The 24,199-nt window shown below is 48.2% G+C and overlaps 1 protein-coding gene and 1 long non-coding RNA gene across 6 annotated transcripts in view; one reads left to right on the top strand and one right to left on the bottom strand.

The window, feature by feature from the left end:
* Positions 1-1,528: 1,528 nt before the first annotated feature.
* The window catches only part of PLEKHG4 (pleckstrin homology and RhoGEF domain containing G4), a 60,547-nt gene continuing 37,876 nt past the window's right edge, over positions 1,529-24,199 (top strand). Inside the window, exon 1 of one of the 5 annotated variants that reach the window (XM_083754645.1) lies at positions 1,529-2,069. Coding sequence is in view for 1 of the 5 variants with exons in the window: in XM_083754640.1 (XP_083610766.1) it covers positions 12,418-12,420 (3 nt within the window). In the remaining 4 variants the exon portion in view is untranslated. Of the gene's footprint in view, positions 2,070-12,321; positions 12,759-23,507; positions 23,842-24,199 lie in introns of those variants that run through there. The other 4 variants (XM_083754640.1, XM_083754644.1, XM_083754641.1 and 1 more) reach the window with 4 other exon arrangements.
* LOC310850187 lies at positions 14,528-18,723 on the bottom strand. Its single transcript, XR_014567257.1, has 2 exons — positions 18,241-18,723; positions 14,528-15,381 (listed from the first exon to the last, which is right to left on the bottom strand). It is a non-coding gene; the product is annotated as an uncharacterized lncRNA (long non-coding RNA).

Below are 24,199 nucleotides of genomic sequence, written 5' to 3' on the forward strand. Positions count from 1 at the left end.
CAGAGGCTCTTGCCAGATACCAACAAGCCCTTGCAGTGATGCTCTACCATTTTGGGGAACTTTTTCCTAGCTGGGGCTGTACATTTACTTGGATTAAGGACAACTCTCATCCCCCAAACAGCAAGAGTCCACACATTCATTTAGGGAGGGGAGTCATTTTGAATATTGCGTTGAGACTGATGCCTGTTACACTTCCAGTTGTATGCAGTGGCCGGGGGGTGGGTGGGCATGGATGCCCAGTCTGAGAGAGCAACAAAACCCCTCTTCTACATGATTCGAGCTTGCCTGCAATTCTGGGAAAGGTGCCCTCTTGAAGCTTCTGCAACCCCCCGCCCTACAGAGGCACAGAGAATTGACAGCAGGGAAACATCCCTTTGAATGGTCGAGAACAGCCTTCCCCAACCTGATGTTTTGGAATACATTACTGCATTGGCTGGAGCTGGTGGGAGTTGTAAAAACATCTGGAGGGCACCAGCTTGATGAAGGCTGGAGTCATGCAAAAACACAACTTTATTATTAGCACTTTAGGAAAAAGAACACAGGGAATGCGCTTATGCTGAGTTCATTGGATCATACTGTCTACTACTACACTGTCTGGGAGTAAAGGCTCTCCAGGGTTCCAGGGAAGTCCGACTCCAGCCCTAACTGGAGAGATTATTGGGGACCAAACCTGGGTCTGATTCAACTACTGATTCAGTTTTGCAAATTGGCCTGCATTGATTCTAGTTGGTTTGTCTGTGTGAAAGATCAGCTCCTACTCCCACAAAGCCACAAATGATTTATGCTGGTTGTCTATACATGCTTTGGACCTAGCGCAGAGCTGCATAGTCCATAAGACTGAAAGAAATGGCCTATTTTTCAGAGCTATTTTTCAACAATATACTTCCATTGAAAGTGGAGGAACCCCCCCCCCCCCAATTTTCAGAAGCACCTTGATCTAAAGAACAGTGACTTACTGCCTAAAAGGAGACCTCTCTGCTTGGTAGGGAGGGAGGGAGGGGAGTTATGAGGTCCATATGCCAGCTTTCTCAGACCTCCAAGAGGTTTGGCGCACATGACAACTGTCCCTTTTGCCCAGAGGTAGAGCCAGCTCTGAGTGTGGTTGATGGATTGCATTGCAGGATATGTGTCTGTTACAACAATAGGGGTAATGAGGGAGTTGCAAGGGCCAAACTGGAGGAGGACTGCCTTGGGCTGTGAGCATCAACCTTTTCCCACCTCACCCCACTCACTTATTCATGGCAGAGGGTGACCTGAATTCTTATTTTCCACCCTTCTGGTAGGGGGAGATCTTGGTTTCTCTGGAGAGTGGCTACACAATCCTAACTTAGAGGTTTTAGAAACTCATCCCCTTTTTGGTGGTGGGGCACATGCACTTAGAAGCCCGCTTGGTTTTGGCAGTGCCTGCCCTCAACTCCATGCCAGACCTCTGATGGCCTTCCGCAGCCCATCGCCTCAGCAAGCTGTCTCTGAGGCAGGAGCTGGAGCTGTTGGGTCTGACCACAAGTGGGGGAAAATCTTCCTCAGCACTCAGAGGGCTAGTCAGCTGCTGGCGGCAGCCCTGCAGCCAGTCCAGACTTTTGGGGGCATCAAATTGCATATTTTATTCTGTTTTTCTCTAGTGTTTGGATATGTTTTATGTTTCCCAGTGGTGGCCAGGAGACTAGCAGGGTCTCTCTTTTGCAAGACATCAAGTGAGGAGCAGAGAGCTGTGGAGAGACAGACAAAGGTGACCAGCAGAAGTGACAGCCGTGCCTTCCCGGGCATGCAGCCCCACCGACTGGCAGCCTGACATCCCTCTCCCTGGACTTTCTGCACTTAAGAAGGCAGCAACCTCCCTTTGGAGCCTTTCAGGGAGGAAGAACAACAGAACATCACCTGGCCAATGAGTTTGAGAAGCTGCCCTGATTTCTGGACCCTGACCTTGCCATGTTGGTGGTTGCAGCCGTAGGAGGAAAACCAAACCTGTTTCTTGCCACATGCTGCACTTGAAGAACCAGAGAGGCAGAGGGGAACTCCTGGGTTCCATGATGGGATCACTCACCCCAGCTGCTAGATCACTTTGACAGGTGAGGAGAGTCCACTGTAAAAGGGATGGATTGAAACCCATTGATTCATTTTCATAGCTTTATTGAATCATAGAGTTGGAAGGGACCACAAGGGTCATCACGTCCAAACTCCTACAATGCAGGAATCATTTTGCCGAATGTGAGCTTGAACCCACAGCCCTGAGATTAAGTATCTCATGTTGTTACCGACTGAGCTGTATGTGGGGCTACCTTTGAAGCTGGTCCAGAGGCTTCAGCTGGTGCAGAACTTAGTGGCCCAGTTGCTTGGGGGGGGGGGGACTACTGCCAGCACATAACGCCTTGCTTGCAGGATTTGCAGTGGCTGCCAAGCTGCTACCCAAATTCAAGGTGTTGGTACTAACATAAAAGGATCAGGGCCAGGTTACTTGAGAGATTTCCTTATCTTGTACATGTCCTTTATGCCCTGCATTCTGCAGGAGCATCTCTCCTCAAAGTGCCAGAAATACCAGAAACCTTCTCCAGAGTCCCTGCTTTGTGGAACAGCATCCCTGTTGAGATAAGACAGGCATCCACCCTCTGGACTTTCAGGAAACAGATTTTGCCAGGCAACACGACTTTCCCTCAGGGTGGCCACCTTGGGAGGGTCTCTGCAGAATTGCAATGGGGTTAGAGAGGCAGGTGGTGTTGCCTTGGTCCTAACAACCCCTCAGTCCCAAATCCATCAGTGCTCACCATTTCTCTCAACAAGTCCCACGCTTGTCTACTCATCCCAAATCCAGCCTCTTGGGTTTGCTTAATGTGTAGACATCACCTTGTTTTCAGGTGGCTTTTATTACTATTATTATTACATAATGTATTCATATCCTGCCTCTCTCAAGTTGGGTTCCAAGGTGAATTACTGCATTTCAAAACATTACTAAATACAAAGGAATAAAGACAAGCTAGTTAAGAACTGTAATTACGTTAGAACCAGCGTTTAAACTACACTTTGCCCTGTATTTTACATCTGCCTTTGCCGGTTCTGCTCAGGCTTCTTGACCCAGATTCTCATGCAGAGCAGGAGCCGCAAGAATTGAGTCCGACGGTTATCCCACCTCTTTGACTTTGGATAGCTCCCTTCCTAAGACCCTTCTTGCTGGAGGTGCACTGGAAGGCTCTGCTGATGAGTTATGGGCTCTGCCCTGCCCTGTTCTTCACCTCTGCGTGCCTCTTTAGAAAGCTGAGTTTCTTCCTTACAGAGCAGTCTAAATCCCAGCCAGATAGGGGCACAGTCACTGTCCTCCATCTCCACAGTAGCCCTGTTTTTCAAGCTAGCTTGGGCAGAAGGTGGCGGTGGGGAGGAAAAATCCTGCTTTGATTTATTTACTGATTATATCTCTATGCTACTTTTTCATTCAAATGAATTCTCAAGCAATTTACAAACAATAATAATAACATGATAGAGTGTAATAGAACATCAACATATACAGCTTAAATCGTATAGAGTAATTAACAAACCATCAACAAAACAATTGGTAAAACACTGTGAACAAAGCAGCAAATAAAAAACAAGCTAAATATCCACACTTAAAGCAAAAGTCATCTTATACAATTGACAAATCAATACAGCATTTATAATCTATAAAATAATATTAACGGCATTATCAAAATTGCAACCAAAAAATAAAGTAAGCACTGTTAAGTTCATGTGCACATCTCGACACCCCCATGACACATAATCTTACACTCTCTTGTTCTTATTAAAATATACATACACATAATGCTGGCAGCAGCAACTCCCTTCTGGAGCTGGTGTAGCCACTGAGATGTTTTGTGCTGCCACCAGCAGGAGGCCCAGCAGTGGCTCTTCTGCACTTTCAATGCTGCATCCACCACCATCCCCAGCATGGTGGATCGTGGGTTTAGATTGTGCCCTTAACCTTTCTGATGGACTAAGTTTTAACTTCATTGTTCTTTCATGAAAAAATAAATAGACCAGCAGTTCAGATAAACTTTACAAGAGCTGCATTTAATCAAAGGACTTTGCCAAGCAGCTCTTTGGCCAGCTAACTAACAAGAACAATGCAAAACCTAAGCTGCTGGATCAAAATAAAGCTTCTGGCAGGCTCAGTTTCTCTGAACATGAAAATAAGCTTTGGGAAACATGAGGTGCTAGACTGGAGTCAATCAATATTTTTTTATTACACATAGCCAAAGGCCTTCGCAATGCACAGCAGAGGGCAAAAGCACCTCGTCTGGAGTCAGTAAGGTTAACAATATGATTGACAGTACAGTATTGTAGTTACTATATTGTGCAGCGGAGACTTTTGAATAATGTAACAACAAATATATTTTAAGGAGGTATCTAATGTTCAAATTTTAAGATAGCTGGCTTTTTGGGACATTGCCCCCCTACCCTGTCTTAGAGGAGACATCCCTGTGGCTTCTCATGCCACACAAACTCTCCCACAAGTCCTGTTTTAAAATTCGTAACTATAACATAATAACAATGATGGAGAATCCAAACCTTTGTGCCAGACGGATGCCTTCACAGGTCCTCCTTCCCCTCCCTCTGTTAACAGAGGGCTCCATGGCCTCTGGACCAGATGGTACCAGGTCACTTCATGTCAAGGACTGTGTCCAACCTCCTGAGGTGTAGAGGTGGTTTTTCTTTCCTCTGTCCCTTTTTCTGATGTGGAGTCTGTCCAGCTGGGATTTCACATTGCCTTGTGCTGATAACCCCCGCTCTCAATGCCATTGGGAAGAATTTCCGCTGCATTTCTTCCCTCTGCTCTTCAACTTCTTGTTTTAAAGTCATCTGAAAGGCTTCGCTGTTGCCTTCTAGCACCTGATGAAGGGCAGGTGAGCTCTTGCCCAACAGTGCAAGATTGCAGAGTGAGTCCAAATCCAGGCAACAGCGGAGCCAGCCTCATACCCACAACCCTTCTTAAAGTTTACACCAGTTGCTTGCAGCAGTATAGAGGCCGCATTCCTGCTGCTGGTGCTCTAATGTGATGAACAAGGGGAAAGCACAGCAGTGAAAATGAAAGTGTGTGTGTGAATGAGCTTCCAAAGGTTAGCCGCACTGTGTGGTGGCAAAAGAATGCAGTCCTGTTCCCTTGTGTTCAAACTGCCTCCTCCCCCACCTCAATTTTCTAAAAGTGTAGCTTTAATTACACATTTCCTGCTCGCAGGTTCATCCCATTTTACTGCTTCCTGAGAGGCAAGGGTGAGGGTCTGGTAACTGATAGCCTATTAACTGCCCCTGATATAACCTCTTTTCACTGTTCCAGTGTCAAGTTTCTGTTCTTGCAGGGGGGAAGGCTTTATTTTCATTCTTTAACAGGAGAAAATTGCTTTGCTATAAGAAGTAAGGGTTGCCATCCCACCTCACAAGGTTGCTGTGATGAGAAAAAGAGAGTAGCTTGGAAGAAGTGCAGAATAAAGATTTGATAGGCATCAAGGCACAATAATCAAGGCACGATAAATGAGGTATTACCACTAACTGTTCAGCTGCCTTGATCAGGAAGCAATAACGCAATTTGAATCTACTCGGAGGAAGCAGTTAATTAACTGTTGGAATCCTTTGCTGAATAGAGCTTACTTGTGAGTAAATGCTACAGAATCTTGGCCATCAGGAAGAGCACCGCAGGATAACGAGCACTGTGTCAAGCACTTGTGTAGAGCCACCATTAACTGGGAAAGCAGGGCCTCAGGAACACCAAGGAGGATCCCCCAGAAGCAACAGGCATGAAAGCCAAGAGGCTGCCTGAAGGACAAACCTGTGGGGAGGGAAAAATGCAGTGTGGGGGGGGCAACTTGCCCTAATTCTGGAGCAGTTAATGCATTGGCTGGTTCAGCAGCAGACAGCATCTGGCTGCTGTAGACAGGCTGCCCTTCTGTCCCTTGGAGAGCCCACAGCATTAATCCAGACCCCTGTAGGCCGGCAAAGCTGCTCAGCATGGAATGAAGGTGATTAAGAGTCAGCAAGATAAACATTTTTCATTGCCAAGATAATCCAATGGCTTTTTGATCTGGCTTGGCAGAGGATGGGGAGGGAAGAGGGAAGCCTTTCTGATCTGAATGAGCAGCTTCTGCTGGGATGAGCAGGAGGTCAGCAGTGGTCTCGTTTATGGTTCCCACAGATGGGAGGAGACCAGAGATTTCCCAGAGCTTTTCTTTCAAATCCTCTCCTGCTTCTGATCTCGCCAATGTAGCCTGGAACTTAACTTTCCTCTTGGCCAAGGTAGTGCAGGCTTCTGCATTGATTAATTTCATTCCATTCCATTTCTATCCCACCTTTTCATCCAAGTAATTTAAGGTGGTATACGTGGTTCTCCCTCACCACATTTAATTCTCACAACAACCCTGTGAGGTAGGTTAGGCTGAGAGGCAGAAACTGGCCCAAAGTCACCTAGGCAGCTTCATAGCCGAGTGCAAATATGAAGCCCAATCTCCTAGTCCAACACTCACCACTACACCATGCTGACTCTCAGAATGCTGGGTGCACCTTGTGGGTGCATGGATAGCAGAGGTCTCCCTGTATGCTCAGAGTGGGGGTCCCATACAGACTTCCACCTCTCTTGTGTCCAAAACGTGGAAAGTTCAAGTCAGACACACCCCACCGAAATGCCTAGGGAGGGGGGTTTCATTTATTTGGCTGCCAGTGTCTTCTAGTAGTGAGTTGCCAGAAATCTTAGCTTTTGTGCTGCGGCTGAATCATTTCCTAGCTCTAGATTTCAGCTATTGAGAGCTTTTTGCACATGGGCATTTCTGCCAACTTTACTTTCAACCATGCTGGAAGGGGTGCATTTATTCCCACAAACTAAGGGATCAGAGTGAACTGAGGGTCTGATGCATTCTCACTCCTTGTTTCTCTTCTCAGTGGATGTTAAACTACCCCATGTTGCTACACAGAACAGGGTTTATTTAAACTATTTTTACCCCACACTGTAGCTGAAAGTGCTCCCGGAGCAGCTAACAAAAATTCCCTTTTCCCAGACCTTTGCTAATTACCGTATTTTTTGCTCTATAAGACTCACTTTTCCCCTCCTAAAAAGTAAGGCGAAATTTGTGTGTGTCTTATGGAGCGAATGCAGGCTGCACAGCTATCCCAGAAGCCAGAACAGCAAGAGGGATAGCTGCTTTCACTGCGCAGCCATCCCTCCTGCTGTTCTGGCTTCTGAGATTCAGAATATATTTTTTTTGTTTTTGTTTTCCTCCTCCAAAAACTAGGTGCGTCTTGTGGTCTGGTGCGTCTTATAGAACGAAAAATACAGTAAATAATCTATGGCCTTTTAAAGAATGTGAGGTCTTTTTATTTTGTTCGTTTCTTACAATGTTATGCATTTTTGTGTTTTTACATTGTAAACGGCCCTGTTACTCTCAAATGCAGGGCAATATAGAAATATAATAATGATAATCAATAAATAATAAAAAGGGATCGGGGGGGAGAGAAAGAAAGTAAGTGCTTAAAAGTTGCAGTTTTGCAAATGCTGGTGTGAGGGGGCTGTCCAAAACTTGGAGATACTAACGAAAAGGGGTGCCAACCCCATGAAGGATGTTACCATAACTTAGTTCTTTTCTAGTTTTGTTTTTTCTCCCTCTAGACTGCTCAGGCCACGGATAAATGGTTGTATCCCACCAACCTTCAGGATACAGCTTCTGATATGGGGGGGCCAGGACCAGCTGCCTTATGACACCCCACCCCCACAACACAGCATTCTCTGTTATTTACTCCATTTTGGCTGGGATGGGCCTGGGCCCTGCTTCTTCTTTGTGCCTGTTTTATCAAACTGGAAGCCCTGAGAGACCTTACCTGAACAGCCACCCACTCGCTGCATTGCTCTCCTTGTTCCAGTTTAACAGACCATTTCCTAGCTGACTGTGACCCCTCCCTCCCACCTTTGGCCCCTAGCCATTGGAAACAATTGACTGTGACCGGCGGAGGAATTTGCCACACAAAATGACTTCCTCTCTAAGAGGAAAAAGCCTTCAGCCTCCCTTGATAGGATTGTGATTATGGTTCCATGACTTGCAATCGGCATTTCCGTAATGTTTCATTCCCAACATTTATTAAGCTGAAATTTCTGTGTGTGTATAAGGGAGTGGGGGATTTTTGGAAGTTCCACCTTTGTTTCCTACTGTGGAACCAGATGTTAGTGATTTGTTAGGAGTGCCTGGTGGTCAGCCACAGGGCAGGGCTGGGAACTAGCTGGGTGCTGGGAAAATCAGGAGGCTTGTGTTGGCTACAGCCCCCTACTAGGACACACACCAGCTCCCCTGCGAGGGACAGGAGATACTTAAGAACCCTGTCTATCCCAGTGGAGCTTCCAGGAGGGAAAGTCCCATGTCTTACACAGCCTTTCTTATTCCCACACTGGCTGGAGCTGTTGGGATTCACAGTCTGAGACATCTGAAGGGCACTAGGTTGGGGAAAGCTGCCTCATATGCTGGGCTGGTGGTGGTGCTGCTTTCAGCAGGTGCTCCAGGAAATGTATTGACCCGCATGGGGCCAAAATAAAAGATTGGGAGACAGGAATATATCAATGAGAGTCTGAAGTCAAGGATTTGAGGAAAGAAGCCTTGGAAATGTGGGGGAAACAGGGAAAACCTGCCTGGCGGGATTTAACCATTTCTATGACGTAGTCTGCAAACTCACCACTTGGGGGCAGTAAGCCCGGTGAAGTAGTAGTAGTAGAAATTTATTATTTATACCCCGCCCATCTGGCTGGGTTTCCCCAGCCACTCTGGGCAGCTCCCAATAGAATATTAAAAACATGATAAAGCATCAAACATTTTAAAACTTCCCTAAACGGGGCTGCCTTCAAATGTTTTCTAAAAGTCAGGTAGTTGTTTATTTCCTTGATATCTGATGGGAGGGCATTCCACAGGGCAGGTGCCACTACCGAGAAGGCCCTCTGCCAGCTTCCCGGTAACCTCTTGCAGTGAGGGAGCCACCAGAAGACTCTCAGAGCTGGACCTCAGTGTCTGGGCTGAACGATGGGGGTGGAGGCGTTCCTTCAGGTATACTGGGCACCTGGACATTGTTTCTGGGCATTCTCTGGTGCGGTCAGTGGGGACTGTTCTGACACTCAGAGTGGAACTTCTGCAACTAGGAGGCTGGGGCAGGTGGCTCAACCCTTCCTGCTTTGATGGGAGTTTTAACTCCTGGGGTGCTGAGCCCAGTGCCCTGTCAGTCCTGGCCCCTATCCATTTGCCTCCTGTCCCAAAGAGAGAAAGTCAAAGAAAGAGAGCAGGGAGAAGCTCCACCAAAAGACACCATCCCAGTGATGGCTGCTCTCCCCCTCCTCGTGTTGGATCAATACTCAAAATCTGACCACGCCACTTATCTGTTGGCAGGGATCTGTGTTACCCTCCTGCCAAGGCATCTGGGAGCCCAGGATGGCAAGGGATTCACTGGAAGGGAGGAAGACTAACATTAAGGAAAAGAGCCTGCCATGAATCAGGGCTCAAGGGAAGACGCCGGGAATGCCAAGTGCATCTTGGGCCAAAAACGCAGGCTTATTCAGTGCTCTAGACTCCCACCCACTCTAGATTATTCTAATAATGAGCTCCTAACATTTCTGCTAACAGCAGCATGTATGGAAATTGCCAGAAGCTGGACAACAGGAACAGGTCTTAACATTGACTCCTAGAGTGTGGTCAGTAGCATTGGCCATGAAGCTGGCCTGTCAAGTCAGAGCAGCTAGTGACAAACACAATCCATTCTCATTCTATAATACACGGCAAATATTTATTGAGTGCATGAATCTTAGACCATGGAAGGAAGCCACCTAATGCTCATGGGAAAATGTGGCAAGACCGTTTAGAATAATTGAATGAAACTTTATTATAATGCATGATACATCTGTACATATAAGAGGACAAGCTTGGGTTGGTTGTTGTTGGAAAATTCATTTTATTGTTGTTACTGTAATTTGAAAAAATAAAAGAAAAACATTTATAAAAACAGAATGCCAAACTGGGCCTGGTCAGGACTCCACTCCTCAGGTGGAGGCAGGAGTAGCTGCCCAGAGGAAGCTGTAGTCCCTGAGCCTGGGTTTGCTGGTAGCTGGAGCAACATTCCAGCCTGCCTCTCCAGACTCCATTTGGAGCTCTCCAGGGTGCTAAACATCTTGCTTGCTTGCCTTTTGGACCTTGACCTCAGCTTTGCCTGACCTTGTTTATCTGGATTTCCCACCCTGCATTATATGACCTTACCTTGCTGGCCTTTGCTAGACCTGACTTGGTTTGCTTGATCCCAAATTGGGACTAGTGGTAGGTGGCCTGCAATTCTAGAAAACTGTACATAGCACACCCACCCACTTGGGTTCAAGCAATGCCCACTACCTGGGACAGGACAGACTGGAAGGGGTGATGCACCACTTATTCCCAGGGGCCTTGTGGCATAAAAACTGTATTTCACCACCCAGCTGTCTTGTTGAGTTTTCTGGGGAATGGGCGCAAGACGTGGGAGGATCAGTTTCATGAGTTGCCTTTGAAAAATGTGGTTCCATATTGGAGTGGGTGTTGAAAGAGTGGACTAGGGACATCATCTGGTCAATGAATCTGGATTAGAATGTAGGCAGTTTAGGATTAGAATGTAGGCAGTTTGCCACTCACGCGGGTGGCGCTGTGGGTAAAACCTCAGTGCCTAGGGCTTGCCGTTCGTATGGTCGGCGGTTCGAATCCCCGCGGCGGGGTGAGCTCCCATCTTTCGGTCCCAACTCCTGCCCACCTAGCAGTTCGAAAGCACGTCAAAGTGCAAGTAGATAAATAGGTACCGCTTTATAGCGGGAAGGTAAATGGCGTTTCCGTGTGCTGCGCTGGTGCTGGCTCACCAGAGCAGCTTCATCACGCTGGCCACGTGACCCGGAAGTGTCTCCGGACAGCGCTGGCCCCCGGCCTCTTAAGTGGGATGGGCGCACAACCCTAGAGTCGGACATGACTGGCCCGTACGGGCAGGGGTACCTTTACCTTTTACCTTGCCACTCACACAAGCTCAAGTGATTTGTTGGCACCACAAAAGGCTGAGGGCCCTTTTCCCAATCTGACCTATTTAGATTGTACAAAAGGCACAGCACAGCAACACTGAATTCGTAGCACTCAGCTTGTCGACTGAGAAGACAAGTATCCACCCCAGAAAAATTGTTCCTGAACAGCTACAGGAATTACTTAGCCTTTTAAACTATACCTGCATATTGGTGCCACCTGGGATTGGCAACGAAGGGCCTTGGAACCTGGCAGCACAGAAGGGAGGGGGTGACAAGTGCAACACTGGTAGAGCAAGCTGTTGGGGGGGGGCGGTTAAAGGGTTTGTTTTTGCTAAGAGAGGCTGAAGGACAAGTGCAGTCAGATGAGTTGGGGTGGGGGGGGGGCAAAAGAGAATGCTGATTTCAAGGCTCAGGATTGTTTTAGGGACCCAACATGATGCCTGCCTCTTGAAGACAGGCTCAAAGCTGAGCATCACTCCGTTGGCCAAAATCAAGGGGTGGTCTCAAGGCTTGGCATCTCTTCCTGGCATTAGGCCCCTCTCCCCACCACACGGTTTGGGAATCCACCTGGGTGAGGATGTGGCTGGCACTAGAAGAGGCCAACCAGGGGCTCCAGAGGGTGCAATGGTTCAAGGATTAGATGGCCTGTGTGTGTGCCAGGGGTTGCCAGGATCACTACAGGCAAAGCCACAGAGTCCTAGGGAGCGTAGAGGAGGCTAGTGGTGGCCTCTCTCCGGTAAGCCCTGCAAGTGGAGCAGGAGCCTGAACCCCAAACTGAGGAGGCTAAGGAGAGGCTTTGCAGGAAACACAGCTTGGCGTGCTGGAGGCAGGTGGAGGCTGGGGGACCAAGCAAAGCCGCTGGGCAAGCAGAGAGAACAGTGAGCCACAGGGGCTTCCCGAGTCACCCGGGCAGGGGGATCCTCCGACCCTGGGGCAACGAGGCCTCTTCCAAAAGTGCCTGGGACGGGCCTTTCTCTTGCCTCCTTTAGCACAGCCTCTAGCCCGGGTGGAGGCGCAGCCTGGGCAGCAGTGGGACCCCGTTCGCTCCCTTGGAGCGGCTCTTTCGCCCCAAGCGAACCCAGGCATTGCGGCGAGTGAGGGGCACCACGCACCCCGCTCCCGGGGCCCCGAGGGGCGGTCTGGGGGCGCCTTTGGAGCGGAGGCCGGGACCTGATCGCCCCGCTACCTCCGCTTTGCTCCTGGGAGGCCGCGGGGCCTTGGGAGCCGGAGCAGTCTGCGAAGCCCGGCCGGGTGAGGCGGGGCGGTGGGCGGAGGGGGGATCAGGTTACAGGGCCGGCCTGGCTGGCTCTGCGGCTGCGGGCCGGCCTCAGCTGGGCGACTCCAGCAGCAGCAGCAGTGCCGGGAAGCGCCTGCCGCCGGCTGCGGCCGCAGCGTCGTCAACAACAACGGCCATGGTGAGTCGCGCCCGAGGGGGCGGCAGCGCGCGCAAAGCTGATGGCTCCTATGAGCATGTGCAGAGTGCCTCGGGGAGAGGAGCGGGCGGAGCCTGGTGCTCCAGCTCCGCAGGGGAAGCGGGAGCCGAACTTTGCCGGCTGGCGGACGAGGACCATCTCAGAGGCGCCCGAGCTTTGGGGCCGCCGAGGTTCCTTCGTGCACGAAACTGGGGTCGGAGCCTTGCCCGAAGCAGCTTCGGGGGGCAGTTGCTGCGTCCGACCCCATCTACCAATCCATCGCTGCTCTTCGCCGTTTCTCAGTGTTTAGGAAGCGCTGGAGGAGGCCGGGATCCCTCCAGGTGGGAAGCGAGCCGGCGGCCTCCCGGCTCAGGTGGCACAGTTCCCCGGAGGGAGGGAGGGGTGGACGGCGGAGCCTCCGTCTTCGGAGGCAGCCCGCCTCTCCAGGAGGGAAGGACCAAGGGGGGCCCTGGGTTGAGCCCCTTCTGAATATCCATTTCGCGCCCCTTCTCTCTTAGGCACCTCTTCTAGCGCACCTGGCTAACCCTCGCTGCGGAAAAGTCACCGCGCGGCACATTCCAAAGAGCGCAGTTTGAGAAGGGGAAAGAGCAGTTTCCCAGCTTGAAACTGGTGCCATCGAGGGCAAGGCACGGTCCATGGAAACAGGCTCCCTGCCATTGCAAACTATTCTGAAAGTGGAAATGACTTTCAGAAATGTGTTCCATTGTAGGATGCAGTAATTGTTAAAGTTTTGGAGTCCCAGGTTCAAAACCTCCCCAAACTGTGACCCCTGAGGCAGGCCACCAGGTCTGCTACCTGGTAACGATAAAGGGTGCAGGACCCCATGTACACAGCCACCAGTTTGAAGCTGAAAGGTGCCAAGTAATATTTCAGCACAAGCAAGTGAAAAACTTCAGTCATTCAGCACCTGCTGCTGCTGAACTAATAATGAGATTTTAAAAGTTGAAAAAAAATTGCTATAGTTTCAGCCAATAAACAAATAACATGTGCATTTATTCATTCTGCATAAACACAGAGAACCAAACACGATAGAGCGATATATATAGTTTGAGGTTAGGCTTTCCAGAATTCTTTAATGAGATTTCCTCCATTCCCAGGGAATTTGAGCAGCTGACCCTGTTTACTTGCCTGTCTGTACTAAGAAGGAGGAGGGGGTCTTGAGACCCTCCGTCTGCTCCTGTCCTCAGCCATCCATCCTAGCAAAGGAGGGCCATCGTTTTCATCGTGAGTCCCCAGCAGGGAAAAAGGCAGGGTATAAATAAATATATAATAATTATAATAATAATAGTAGCACAGTGCCTAAAGCTCCCTGTCTGTAAAACCCTGGAGAGCTGCTGCTGCTGCCAGTCAGTGTCAACTACACTAATCTAGATGGGTAAATGCACTGACTCAATACAAGGCAGCTTCTGAAGGGAATGTGGAAGGATAGTTGTGTCTCAGTCTGTGTATTGGTTTGCAAAGTACAAGTTAGGTAGTTTCTCATCAAAATGCAAACAAATCTTTCGACCCCGCTCCCCACAGAGAATAATTTTTACTTATAGCAACCAATTCCTAGCCTGGATTTCTTGTGTCCCTGCTCAGTTGGAACAGAGAAACAAGTCTGCATGGACTGAAAAAGACCTCCCACCTCAGTGTCTTGTCTCTGATTTTGCGTGTGTCCTGGCTGGAAAGGGTCTTTGACACAGGGCAGGAGGGCTTCTTCTTGAACTTTGGGTTGCCTTTTCTTTGGGGTCTTGGTGCTAGTGGGGGTGGCAGGCAGCTCCTTTTCTTGGCCTGCAACCTGGCCTCAGGAGGCTTTCTCCAGCATCTGCATGCTGTCTGTGGGATCCTGGTCACAGTGTTTGCCTACAACTCATCTCTCTAATTAAAACAAAATAGGGACTAACTTTGCATAGTTATTCTGCATTCCTCCTGGCAAAAATAACTAACAGGCTTGCAGTACCTTAAAGACAAACAACTATATTATGGCGTAAATATCCGTGGAACAGAGGCTATTTTGTCAAGGAGGGTGAGTCTTAGCTGGCAGGGATGGGTGTTGAGATAAAATGGTAAAAACTGGAGATCAAATGGGAAAGAAATGCAAAAGGTATGCAGACTGTGAACATTCAGTTTAATCTTAAATGTATGCAAAATAACCCCACTGAACAACAGCAGCCGTTTGTGATGACACAGTCATCCTTGCATTGTTGAGTGTTAGCACCTGTAGTGGGACAGAAAACCACTATTCTCTATTTCATGTACAAATGGACAGAATCAAACTGTCACACAGGCGTCCTCTCATATTCCTTTTATTGAAAAACGTCAGCTTCCTCAGGGCAGGAAATGGGACTGAACCCTCACCCAGGTTCGCTGCTGAGTAAATCTTGAGGTTTCAGAGACACAAGCCAAGGCCACAATGGTCCTTGTACAAGAAGCAGAAGAAGCAAATGAGCTCATTCGAAATGATTTTTAATTGCCTCCTGCCATCCGAGCACAAGGCTGCTGAAATGCAGGGTAGGGGGTGGACGCTGTTTTGTTCCATTTCCCCAATGTGCCCTTTCAAGAGCACAGACATGGATGAGAAAATGAAGCCCTTTAACTCTATGCCCACCATATGGACTGAAGGCGTGAGCACAATGCCCCAGTCATCCCGCTCCCTGGGAATGCTTGGCCTTTGAGCACAGGGCAAAGGCGTCTGCAGGGAGGCCTGCACACATTTTGCCCGTCTCTCCAATCTTCACAAGGAAATCACTTTGCCCTTGCAAAGTGCTCCTTTCTTTCCGCCCACGGAGCTCAAATGCATGAACTGGAGTCCCAGTCCCAGTGGAATGCTGGGGCCACCCTCGGAAGCGGAACTGCACCTTCTCGCCTTGCTGGCTTTTTCGCTTGGCCTTCCATGGCGGATGGACAAACTGAAATTCATTAGGCAAAATGCCTTCTCCTGGTATGCAGACAAATGGTGCCCTGGAAAAAAGTGACAAGTAGAGTGAAGTGTTGCAGGCTTCTGTCCTGTCCTGTCCAACATCTTTATAAATGACTGTTCTCATAGAGATGCCTATGGGAAGCACACAAGCAGGATCTGAGCACAACACCATCCTGCCCACTTGTGATTCTCAGTAACTGGGATTCAGAGGCATATTGCATTGGGCAGGGGAGCCAGAGTGTGGCCATTGTGGCTAGTAACTGTTGAAAGCCTTATTCCCAATGAATTTGTCTAATCCCATTTTCTAGTCATCCTTGTGGAAGGGCCATTCTATAGTTTAACTTCATTGCATGAAGAAATACTTTCTTTTAGTGTTATGAGAGAGGGAGAAAAACTTTTCTCTAACCACTTTCTCCGCTCCATGCATAATTTTATTTGCCTCCACCACGTCACCTCTTCTTCGTCTTTTCTGTCAACTAAAAAGGCTCAAACACTGCAACCTTTCCTCAGAGAGGAATCTCTCTATCGTCTTGGTCATTTTGGTTGCCATTTTCTGCAACCAAAAAAACTCAGCAATATCCTTTTGAGGTGAAGCGACCAGAATTTTACACAGTATTGCAAATGTGGTCACACCATAAATTTGTGTAATGGCATTATGATATCAGCTGTTTTATTTTCAGTTCTTTTCCCAATCGTCCCTAAGCTTGGAATTCACCTTTTTCATAGTGGTTCCTATTTTTCTTGTGCAGCGGGTGGTACTTTCTCTTTGGGAGCATTCAGGTTGTGGTGGCTGGTGTTTTGAGGGTGGGCACTTGCTCTTGGGGGTTAATCAAGGCAGACATGATTTAATTATTTGCAATATTTACACCCCACATTCTGCCTAACAGCAGGCCTCCCAGTAAAAACTGATAAATAATAACATAATAATAAGAAACAAAATGTTGCTTTGTTGGACCACAAGAGGAAAAAACCTATTAAAAAAACTATTAGGCCAAACCATAATAAGATCTGTAGATGTTTTGTGGTTGATGGGAATTGTAGTCAAAACATATGAAGGGCACCAAGTTGGCAAAGACTGTTGCTTAGGTTCCTGTTGCTGCAGGTGATTGGCTTCCCCTGGTTTTGGGGGCATGTGAGCTGTTTGTGCAACTAAGCTGCACCCACACAACTGCACCAGTCCAGCTACACTACAGAGTCACTGCTGGGAAGAAATCCATAGCTGTCAATTTTTCCCTTTTCTTGCGAAGAATCCTATTCGGAATAAGGGAATTTCCCTTTAAAAAAGGGGAACGTTGACAGCTATGAAAGATATCTAAGCCTTCTGTTCTGTAAGCTCTGCAGGCACCAAGGAAATGAAACCCCTTTGCCTCCTTAGCATAAGGGAGTTTGGTTTGGCTAGACCCATATGTAGCCCTGTCAGGCTCCTGCTTCCTTTCTCTCAGGAAGACTCTGCATGTGCTTGTGCTGGCAGATGGGGCTCCCTGCAGTGCCAGGATATCTCTTTCCCAAAGATTTTGATGCAAGCTGTGCGGTCAGAATTTTGAATGCAGTGCTGCCACTAGATGGTGCCCTTCCGATAGTCTCTAGAGGAGAGAGCTTATTATGACGATGCACATGGGGCTGATTTCAGTGGCTAACTGCAATTCTTGAAGTTTTCCGCTTGCTTGAAGGCAGGTTTTTATGTCTGCAAAAGTGAGGTCTTGGTTGCATAGTGAGGTGGCGGGGGGCGGGGGGGGGGGAAGATGGAGGGAGGAGGGGAGGGACACATGAACTGGAAAAGCATTCCAGAGCTTTTAGGGCCGCCCTATCGCTTGACAGGGGTCCAGTTTGTGACCTACCAATTCAAGCATTGCATAAATCAAAAGCTCACTCCAGAGGTTGCGGGGGGGGGGGCTCCTCTTGGGCCTTTAAGCCATGCTGTGCTGTGCTGCAACAGGTACCCACGCTTAGAAGAGGGACCAGGTCTCAACATTTCCTTATCTCATTTTACAGACTGGACTGTGGGGGAACTTAGCCTGGGGGAGAATCCCCCCCCCTTTGCTATTTACTTATTGCAGCAGTAGCAGCTGTGGGAAGGGCAAAGGAGGGGCAGGAACTGCTGTGGCTTCCTCCTCATCTTTGAGGGCAGTGCATAGATTTAAATGCACAGGGCATATTTCTGCAACCTTTCCCATAGTTGCTGGATCTGGGTTTAAAATGTGCATGGAGGATAACTTGCCTTCCTGCCTATCCCTGACTTAACAGGTAAGACTCAGAGAAAGCTGGGTGTACATGTACAGTAACTGTGGTGCACGGTGCAGAGTAGGCCTGGAGGGCAGGACTGTTGTTTATTTACATAAGTTTACATATCACTCTTCAACCATGAAAGGTTTTCCAGAGTGGCTAGGAATTCCAAAAAATTAAACTATCGCTGTTTCCACACTAAGAATTTACTGGGGACTAGCCACACAGTGTTCACTCACATTTTACAGCCATTTACATGATGTGAACAAAACATCCCTGTGTCATATTTTACCTGTTCAGCTTCTGTTGCTGTTTTTCTTTAGAGCTGAACAGGTAAAACATGCCACAATGATGCATTTCTGTCTTGGAATTGATTCTTAAACCCTTTCTTTTTATATAGAATCATAGAATTACAGAGTTGGAAGGGACACCAAGGGTCATCTAGTTCAACCCCTGCAATGCAGGAATCTCAGCTAAAGCATCCATGACAGATGGATATAGTATTTAATTTATATCTGTTTCTTCCCCCCCATCTTGTAGTAGGGTGGGGCAGTCATGTAGCAAGGTGGAGCGAATAGTAAACTCATCTGCACGCCCCCCATTGTCCAAACTAATATCAATCTCCCCACTCCACACCCTCATACTGTATTTAAGGCAGGGAATGAGACACTGCTCACCTGGCTGCAGCATGTTGTCTGGATTTCAGAAGTCTGGAAGCAGAGTTGCTGTTCCACTTGCAGCTTAAAGCAGAACAGCAATGATGAGGTGCTGCTCAGCTGTCCACATCTGGAAGCTCCCTAAGGCAGCAATTCAGCACAGTAAAACTTTGAAAGTAGGATAACCTGAGCAGCAGCAGATGTGAAAACTGCTTAACGTCAGTGCAAGTAAGGCAAAGTCATTTATCAACAGCATCTAAAAAGCTTGGGTAGATTAAAAGGGCTTCAGCCTGATACTGGGACGATCACAGAACTCTTTGAGGGCCACTGAAAGGCCTCAAAAGCCCCTCTGGTACTGTAGAAGCAATGTGGCAAAGATGGGCCTCTGAAGATGATCTTAAGATCTGGGCAGAAAGTTATGTGGGAGGCATGTGGTAAACCATAGGCACCAACTGCACCCAGCAGCACTCTTAAAGGTGAGCCCCACCCTTGGGTGTTCCTTCCAGAGAGACTGACTTCTAGGCCCTGACAGCTCTGCTCCTTCTTAGAAGCCACAGTTGCCCAACAGAGCTGCCTTTGATGCGGGAATAAGATATGTCAGGTGTTTGATTAGGAAGTTCAATGTTCCTAACTTTCTGGTGCTCTCTTGAGAGAGATGGAGAGAGAACTGTAGCCATCAGAGCTCCTTCCCTTGTAACCCAGGGCTCGGGAACCTCTGGTCTGCAGGCCATACTTGACCTGCCAGGTGTTCAGATTTTGCCCGCAAAGCTGTTTCCCCCCAAACCATGCTCACCTGCCACATGCCTGATGTCCTATGTGACTGCAGGTAGAGAGGAGACTGCTGGAGCAGAATTGAGGGCCTGTACGTGTTCCCACGGGATGCGGGTGGCGCTGTGGGTTAAAGCCTCAGCGCCTAGGGCTTGCCGATCGAAAGGTCGGTGGTTCGAATCCCCGCTGCGGGGTGCGCTCCCGTTGCTCGGTCCCAGCGCCTGCCAACCTAGCAGTTCGAAAGCACCTCCGGGTGCAAGTAGATAAATAGGGACCGCTTACCAGCGGGAAGGTAAACGGCGTTTCCGTGTGCGGCTCTGGCTCACCAGAGCAGCGATGTCACGCTGGCCACGTGACCCGGAAGTGTCTTCGGACAGCGCTGGCCCCTGGCCTCTTGAGTGAGATGGGCGCACAACCCCAGAGTCTGTCAAGACTGGCCCCTACGGGCAGGGGTACCTTTACCTTTACCTTTACGTGTTCCCACTGTTCTCCCTCCCTGGAGTTTAGGCTCCTACTCTCCTTCTCACCAGCTGATTATGGCATCATGTAACAGGCAATGACCAGCCTGAGTCATGTGGGAATGTCCAGCAAAGGGATGCTGACTTCACCATAAAACAGGAAGGGCAGGAACTTTTTCTGCAGGAGAGATTCAAGGGGCATTTTGTCCTTTTCCCTAGGAGAGAGCAAAGCACTCCTATTGTGGGCATCACGGCATAAAAAGTCTCTGCCAGGCTGGGCAGAGTTCTGCCAGAGATAGATCTTATGCCACCACATGCATCATCTTCTTGGGCCTCATGAGAGTACACTGGCCAAGGTCAAGATCCAAGCAAGGAAGTCAAGCTGAAGCCTGCAGCAGTTGCCTTTGCCAACTGGGTGCTCACTCACCCACACCAAATGTTCTTGGGCTCGAAGTCCCACCATCCCTGACTTTAATCTATGCTGGCTGCTGGGGTTGCTAGGAATTGGAGTGCTGGAACAACATCTGGAAGGCACAGTGAATCCTTGCAGGGCTTGGCTAGCTCTGTTGTAATTAAAAATAAAAATCCCATTAAGGCTCTGTCTGGCTTAGAACCTGGGCAGAGGGAGATGAGAAGAACCCCACTGTGAGATGAATTATTAAGAATAAAGATGACACGAGGTTTCTGGGAGATGGGGGCTTGCTGAAGATTGCCCCCTTTTTACTGATCTTGCTCTTGTGCTTAAACAGTAGGCTCGACACAGTGAAATCAGGCATGTGCAGCTTCTCCCTCCCTTACCAGAAGATTCACCCACGAAGGGTGTGTTCATATTACTGCCTTAAAGCACACTGATAGGGGTGTGGACGTCTTTCTCTGATGCATAGCTGCCCACACCTTGTCTAGAGACTAATTAGGAATAGCTTAAGGGCTCCAATCAGTGTGAAGCTGGTTTTGAGAAGCAACGGCATCAGGCAGTAGTATCTTATAAGGAAGTACAATATTCATTTGCATTTTTGATGATGTCTTCTGACTAAAAACCCAGCACTGGAAAGTTAATGAGTGCCCAGTAAAGGGGAATGTGGACATAAGCTTGAATGTCAATGTGTCGAGTTGTTGTTCAAGGCACAGGAGCCAGGCAGTAAAAAGTTGACAACCTTAGCCACCTTTTAATGATGATGAAGGCAATAATAATACTTTCCACTCCCCAGCACTTTTGTATGAGAATGCCCCAGACTCAGTTCTTTCCAGAGAATAAACCGTATTTCTTTTATCTGGTAGATCCTGGGAAATACTGGAGAAAGTCCACACTCTGATAATGATATCATGGCCAAACAGTTACGGAGCAGGGAATCCCAGGTGGGGAGGGCCCTGCTGTTGCACTCAAGTCCTGTTTGCTTATGGGCCTCCCTTGGGGCATTTGGCTGGCTACGGTGAGAATTAGGTGCTTGACTAGATGAGCTCTTCTAATGTTTTTAATTATGAGTTTACTCTTTGCAGACAAAATCATTCCTCATAATTTTTCTGTCACCCCTTATGTGCACGCTTGAGCTGGCTAAAAACAGGAAACTAGTATTAAACAACCTGCTGCACAAGAAAAATAGGAACAAATTAAAGGCAATTGAGGGTGTTTGTGAAAAATATGAGAGCGCCCGCTCCCATTGGCATGTTGCTGGGGGCCTCCCACAACCTGGAATTAAGCCTGGCGGGCAAGGAGGGTTCTTGGCTTCCTGTGCCCAGTGGCATCTGAGCCAGTCTGTGCCCTACTTGCCTTTCATGTAGTGGGTGATGAACGTACTCCTGGGATAGCATGCAGGATCTCAATGGGACAAGTATGACTGGGCATTTGGCCATGAACACAATATGAATTCCAAAGGTGGAATGCAACAAATCTGCAGAGCGCATGACGGAAAATGAAGGGCAGAAGCACCCAATTTGCCACACAATAAGTGGAACTTGTAGTTTGATCCCAACAGTGAGAGAGAATGGGCGAAAGTGGGGATGGAAAAGTTAAGGTTTTCTCCCCCCCAATCCCCCCATTTTCTAGTAGGAAATGCCAAGGAAATGCCAGAAGGATCTAGTTGAGATCCTTCTAGATCTGCAAAATCAGAGAGCTTTTACCGGTATCTCAGTAGTTGGTTGATGGCTGTCAATTCTTTGTTCACTGGACCATCTACGGGAACACATCTCATTTTTTTAACTGAGGTTTTCCTTACACTTTCCAAGGCTGGTATGCTAGGCTGATTAATAGATCAGGGAGAAACGCCTGGGGATATGTTCCCCTTTGTGTGCTTGTGCTTCATAAACGCCCATATTTTGGCACACGTCCCTTTCTGCACAAAGGCGTCTTTTACAAGTTGTTTAAAGTCTCCACCCTTCTTTGATCTACATGGAAATGAAGGGGCATGTGAGGTTGTTGCTGTTCGAATAGGTCTCAGAGTGGGCTGTTACTGGAGGGAACGGCCTCGCTTGCAGAAGAGGCCTCTCTCTCTCTCTCTCTCTCTCTCTCTCTCTCTCTCTCTCTCACACACACACACACACACACAAAGCTGTGTAACGCTGAGCCACATCATTGCTCTATGTCGTGTGGGACTACTGTCTACTTTGACTGGCAGCCACTCAACAAGATTTGTGACCCTCTCAGAATGCTTCTCCTGCAATCTTTTCACTAGTTCTAAGGACTGAGCTTTGGCCCTTCTGCATAGCAAGCAGGTGCTCTAATACTGAAAATAAATCCATGGGAACATATCGGTATTCATTAGTTTTCAGGAATGCTTTAATCAGGAGTCAGCAAACTTTTTCAGCAGGGGGCCGGTCCACTCTCCCTCAGACCTTGTGGTGGGCCAGACTATATTTTGAAGGGGGGGGGAGAGAAATGAGCAAATTCCTATGCCCCACAAATAACCCAGAGATGCATTTTAAATATGACATATTCTATGCATGTAAAAAACGCTGATTCCCGGACCGTCTGCAGGCCGGATTTAGAAGGCGATTGGGCCGGATCTGGCCCCCAGGCCTTAGTTTGCCTACCCATGGCTTAAATGCTTTTTTGGAGCAAGTGTCATAAAGACCCCTGGAATACTAGGATGTTGGCAGTGAAGGTCATGAAAATAAAAGGAGGCAAGATCTGGTGCTTTTGTTGATCAGCTGTTTATTTAGCTCAATATATTTCAGAGGCGTCTCCTTTGTCAGGAGCAATAGATTAAACACAGTAAAAATAATGATAAAACTCGCAGGCCAGTGACATTATTAATGGGAAAGAACACATATTGGGTGAAAGACACACACCCAAACGTGTAAGAAATCTCCTATTGCATTGTACATTTCCTCACTGGGGATGCTGCCTTGGCTTGCATTTGCGGCCAGATAACAGAGGTGCTTCCTAAGTAAACTTTTACTATGGCAGTCTTAACCAGGGCTGGCCCAAGACATTATGGCACCTGAGGCCCTGGTTTTAACGGTACAAATTCAGTGCCTAGGAAAGAACAGAATATAGTTTGGGTGCGCTTCTAGGGCAGGGGAATAACAGCAAGATTTCCAGACTTGGATGATCTTTTTTTTTTATCAAGTGGTCTATAAATTTTCTAAATTAAAAAATTAGTACATACAAGTGAGGACAACAAAATGTTGTCAAGTATTTTGAATTATATATGTAAGAGACATTGGGTTGGTGTCTTGCATTTTTCTCAGTGTGAGATTTAAAAAATAATAAAAATGGAAAAAGCAGTGACTCATGATTGCCATGATCCTAGGCTGCAACCAAGCAGGAAAACTGATTTGATTTTTTTGTGTGGGATATTTTGCTGTACTGCATCTGACTTCATCATTCCCCATCACCTTATTTCTTGTCAAAATGTTCACCCTATGTTTTGCAAATTATGGCTGTCAGAATAAATTGTATACATCGATGCACAGTTATATAATGTAATTGGAGTACTAAACGCAGAGATTCTTGGCGCGGAATCTTCACTGGAATACACCCCTGAAGGCCCATCAAGAAGGGAGGGAGGCAGGCACTTTGGGCTTTGCAAAGGGGTGTGTGTTGGGGGTCAGTGACTGCTCCTTAATGAGCGAGGCATCTTGTCTGTGGGGTGGCTGATTCAGTAGATGCCGATACCCAAGTGCCCCACCCCAGGCAGCAGCGCCCTCCATGTTTCCCCCTGAGGGGAGGGGAGACCTCTGTTAAGTTGCTGCGAGGACAATTTCCTCTGTGCCCTGTGCCACTCTGTAGGGCAGGCAGCGTGAAGGGCCTGCTGGTGGTGGCAAGGAGTGAGCCAGGACGGTTTGCCCTCCTCCATCTTGCCTGCCAAGAGGCCCTGTCCAATAGGCCAAGGAGAGGCCTGCTGGCTTCACTGTTTGGGTGGCCCCAGAGACTCAGCTGGACCAGGGAGAGAAGAAGGTGAGACTTGAGAAGACCAGCCTCATCTTCCCCTCTGTGAGCCCAGCTCCACATTTCTGCCTCTTGCCTCATATCTGAGAATCTTTCCCCTCATAGGAAAACCTATGGCAAGCAATTAAACCATTTCCAAAGAGTGATCTGCTATCAGCAGAAAATGATGCCAGCAATTGCCAGCTGTTTATGTCAGACTTCACCCCCATTTTGTGACAGACTTTTCTCGTGCGTCCCCATTTTGTGGACCGGTGAGCCTCACTAATTTTCTGTGGGGTAGTCCAATCGTGGTATCTTGGTTGTAGTATAATATGGTGAGCGCTGAGCAACTCAGAAAGATTCAGGCACACCTCAGTCTACTTCAGAT

The sequence above is a fragment of the Podarcis gaigeae genome, assembly GCF_964106915.1.
Source record: "Podarcis gaigeae genome assembly, chromosome: 8".
In the NCBI taxonomy this organism is placed as follows: Eukaryota; Metazoa; Chordata; class Lepidosauria; order Squamata; family Lacertidae; genus Podarcis; species Podarcis gaigeae.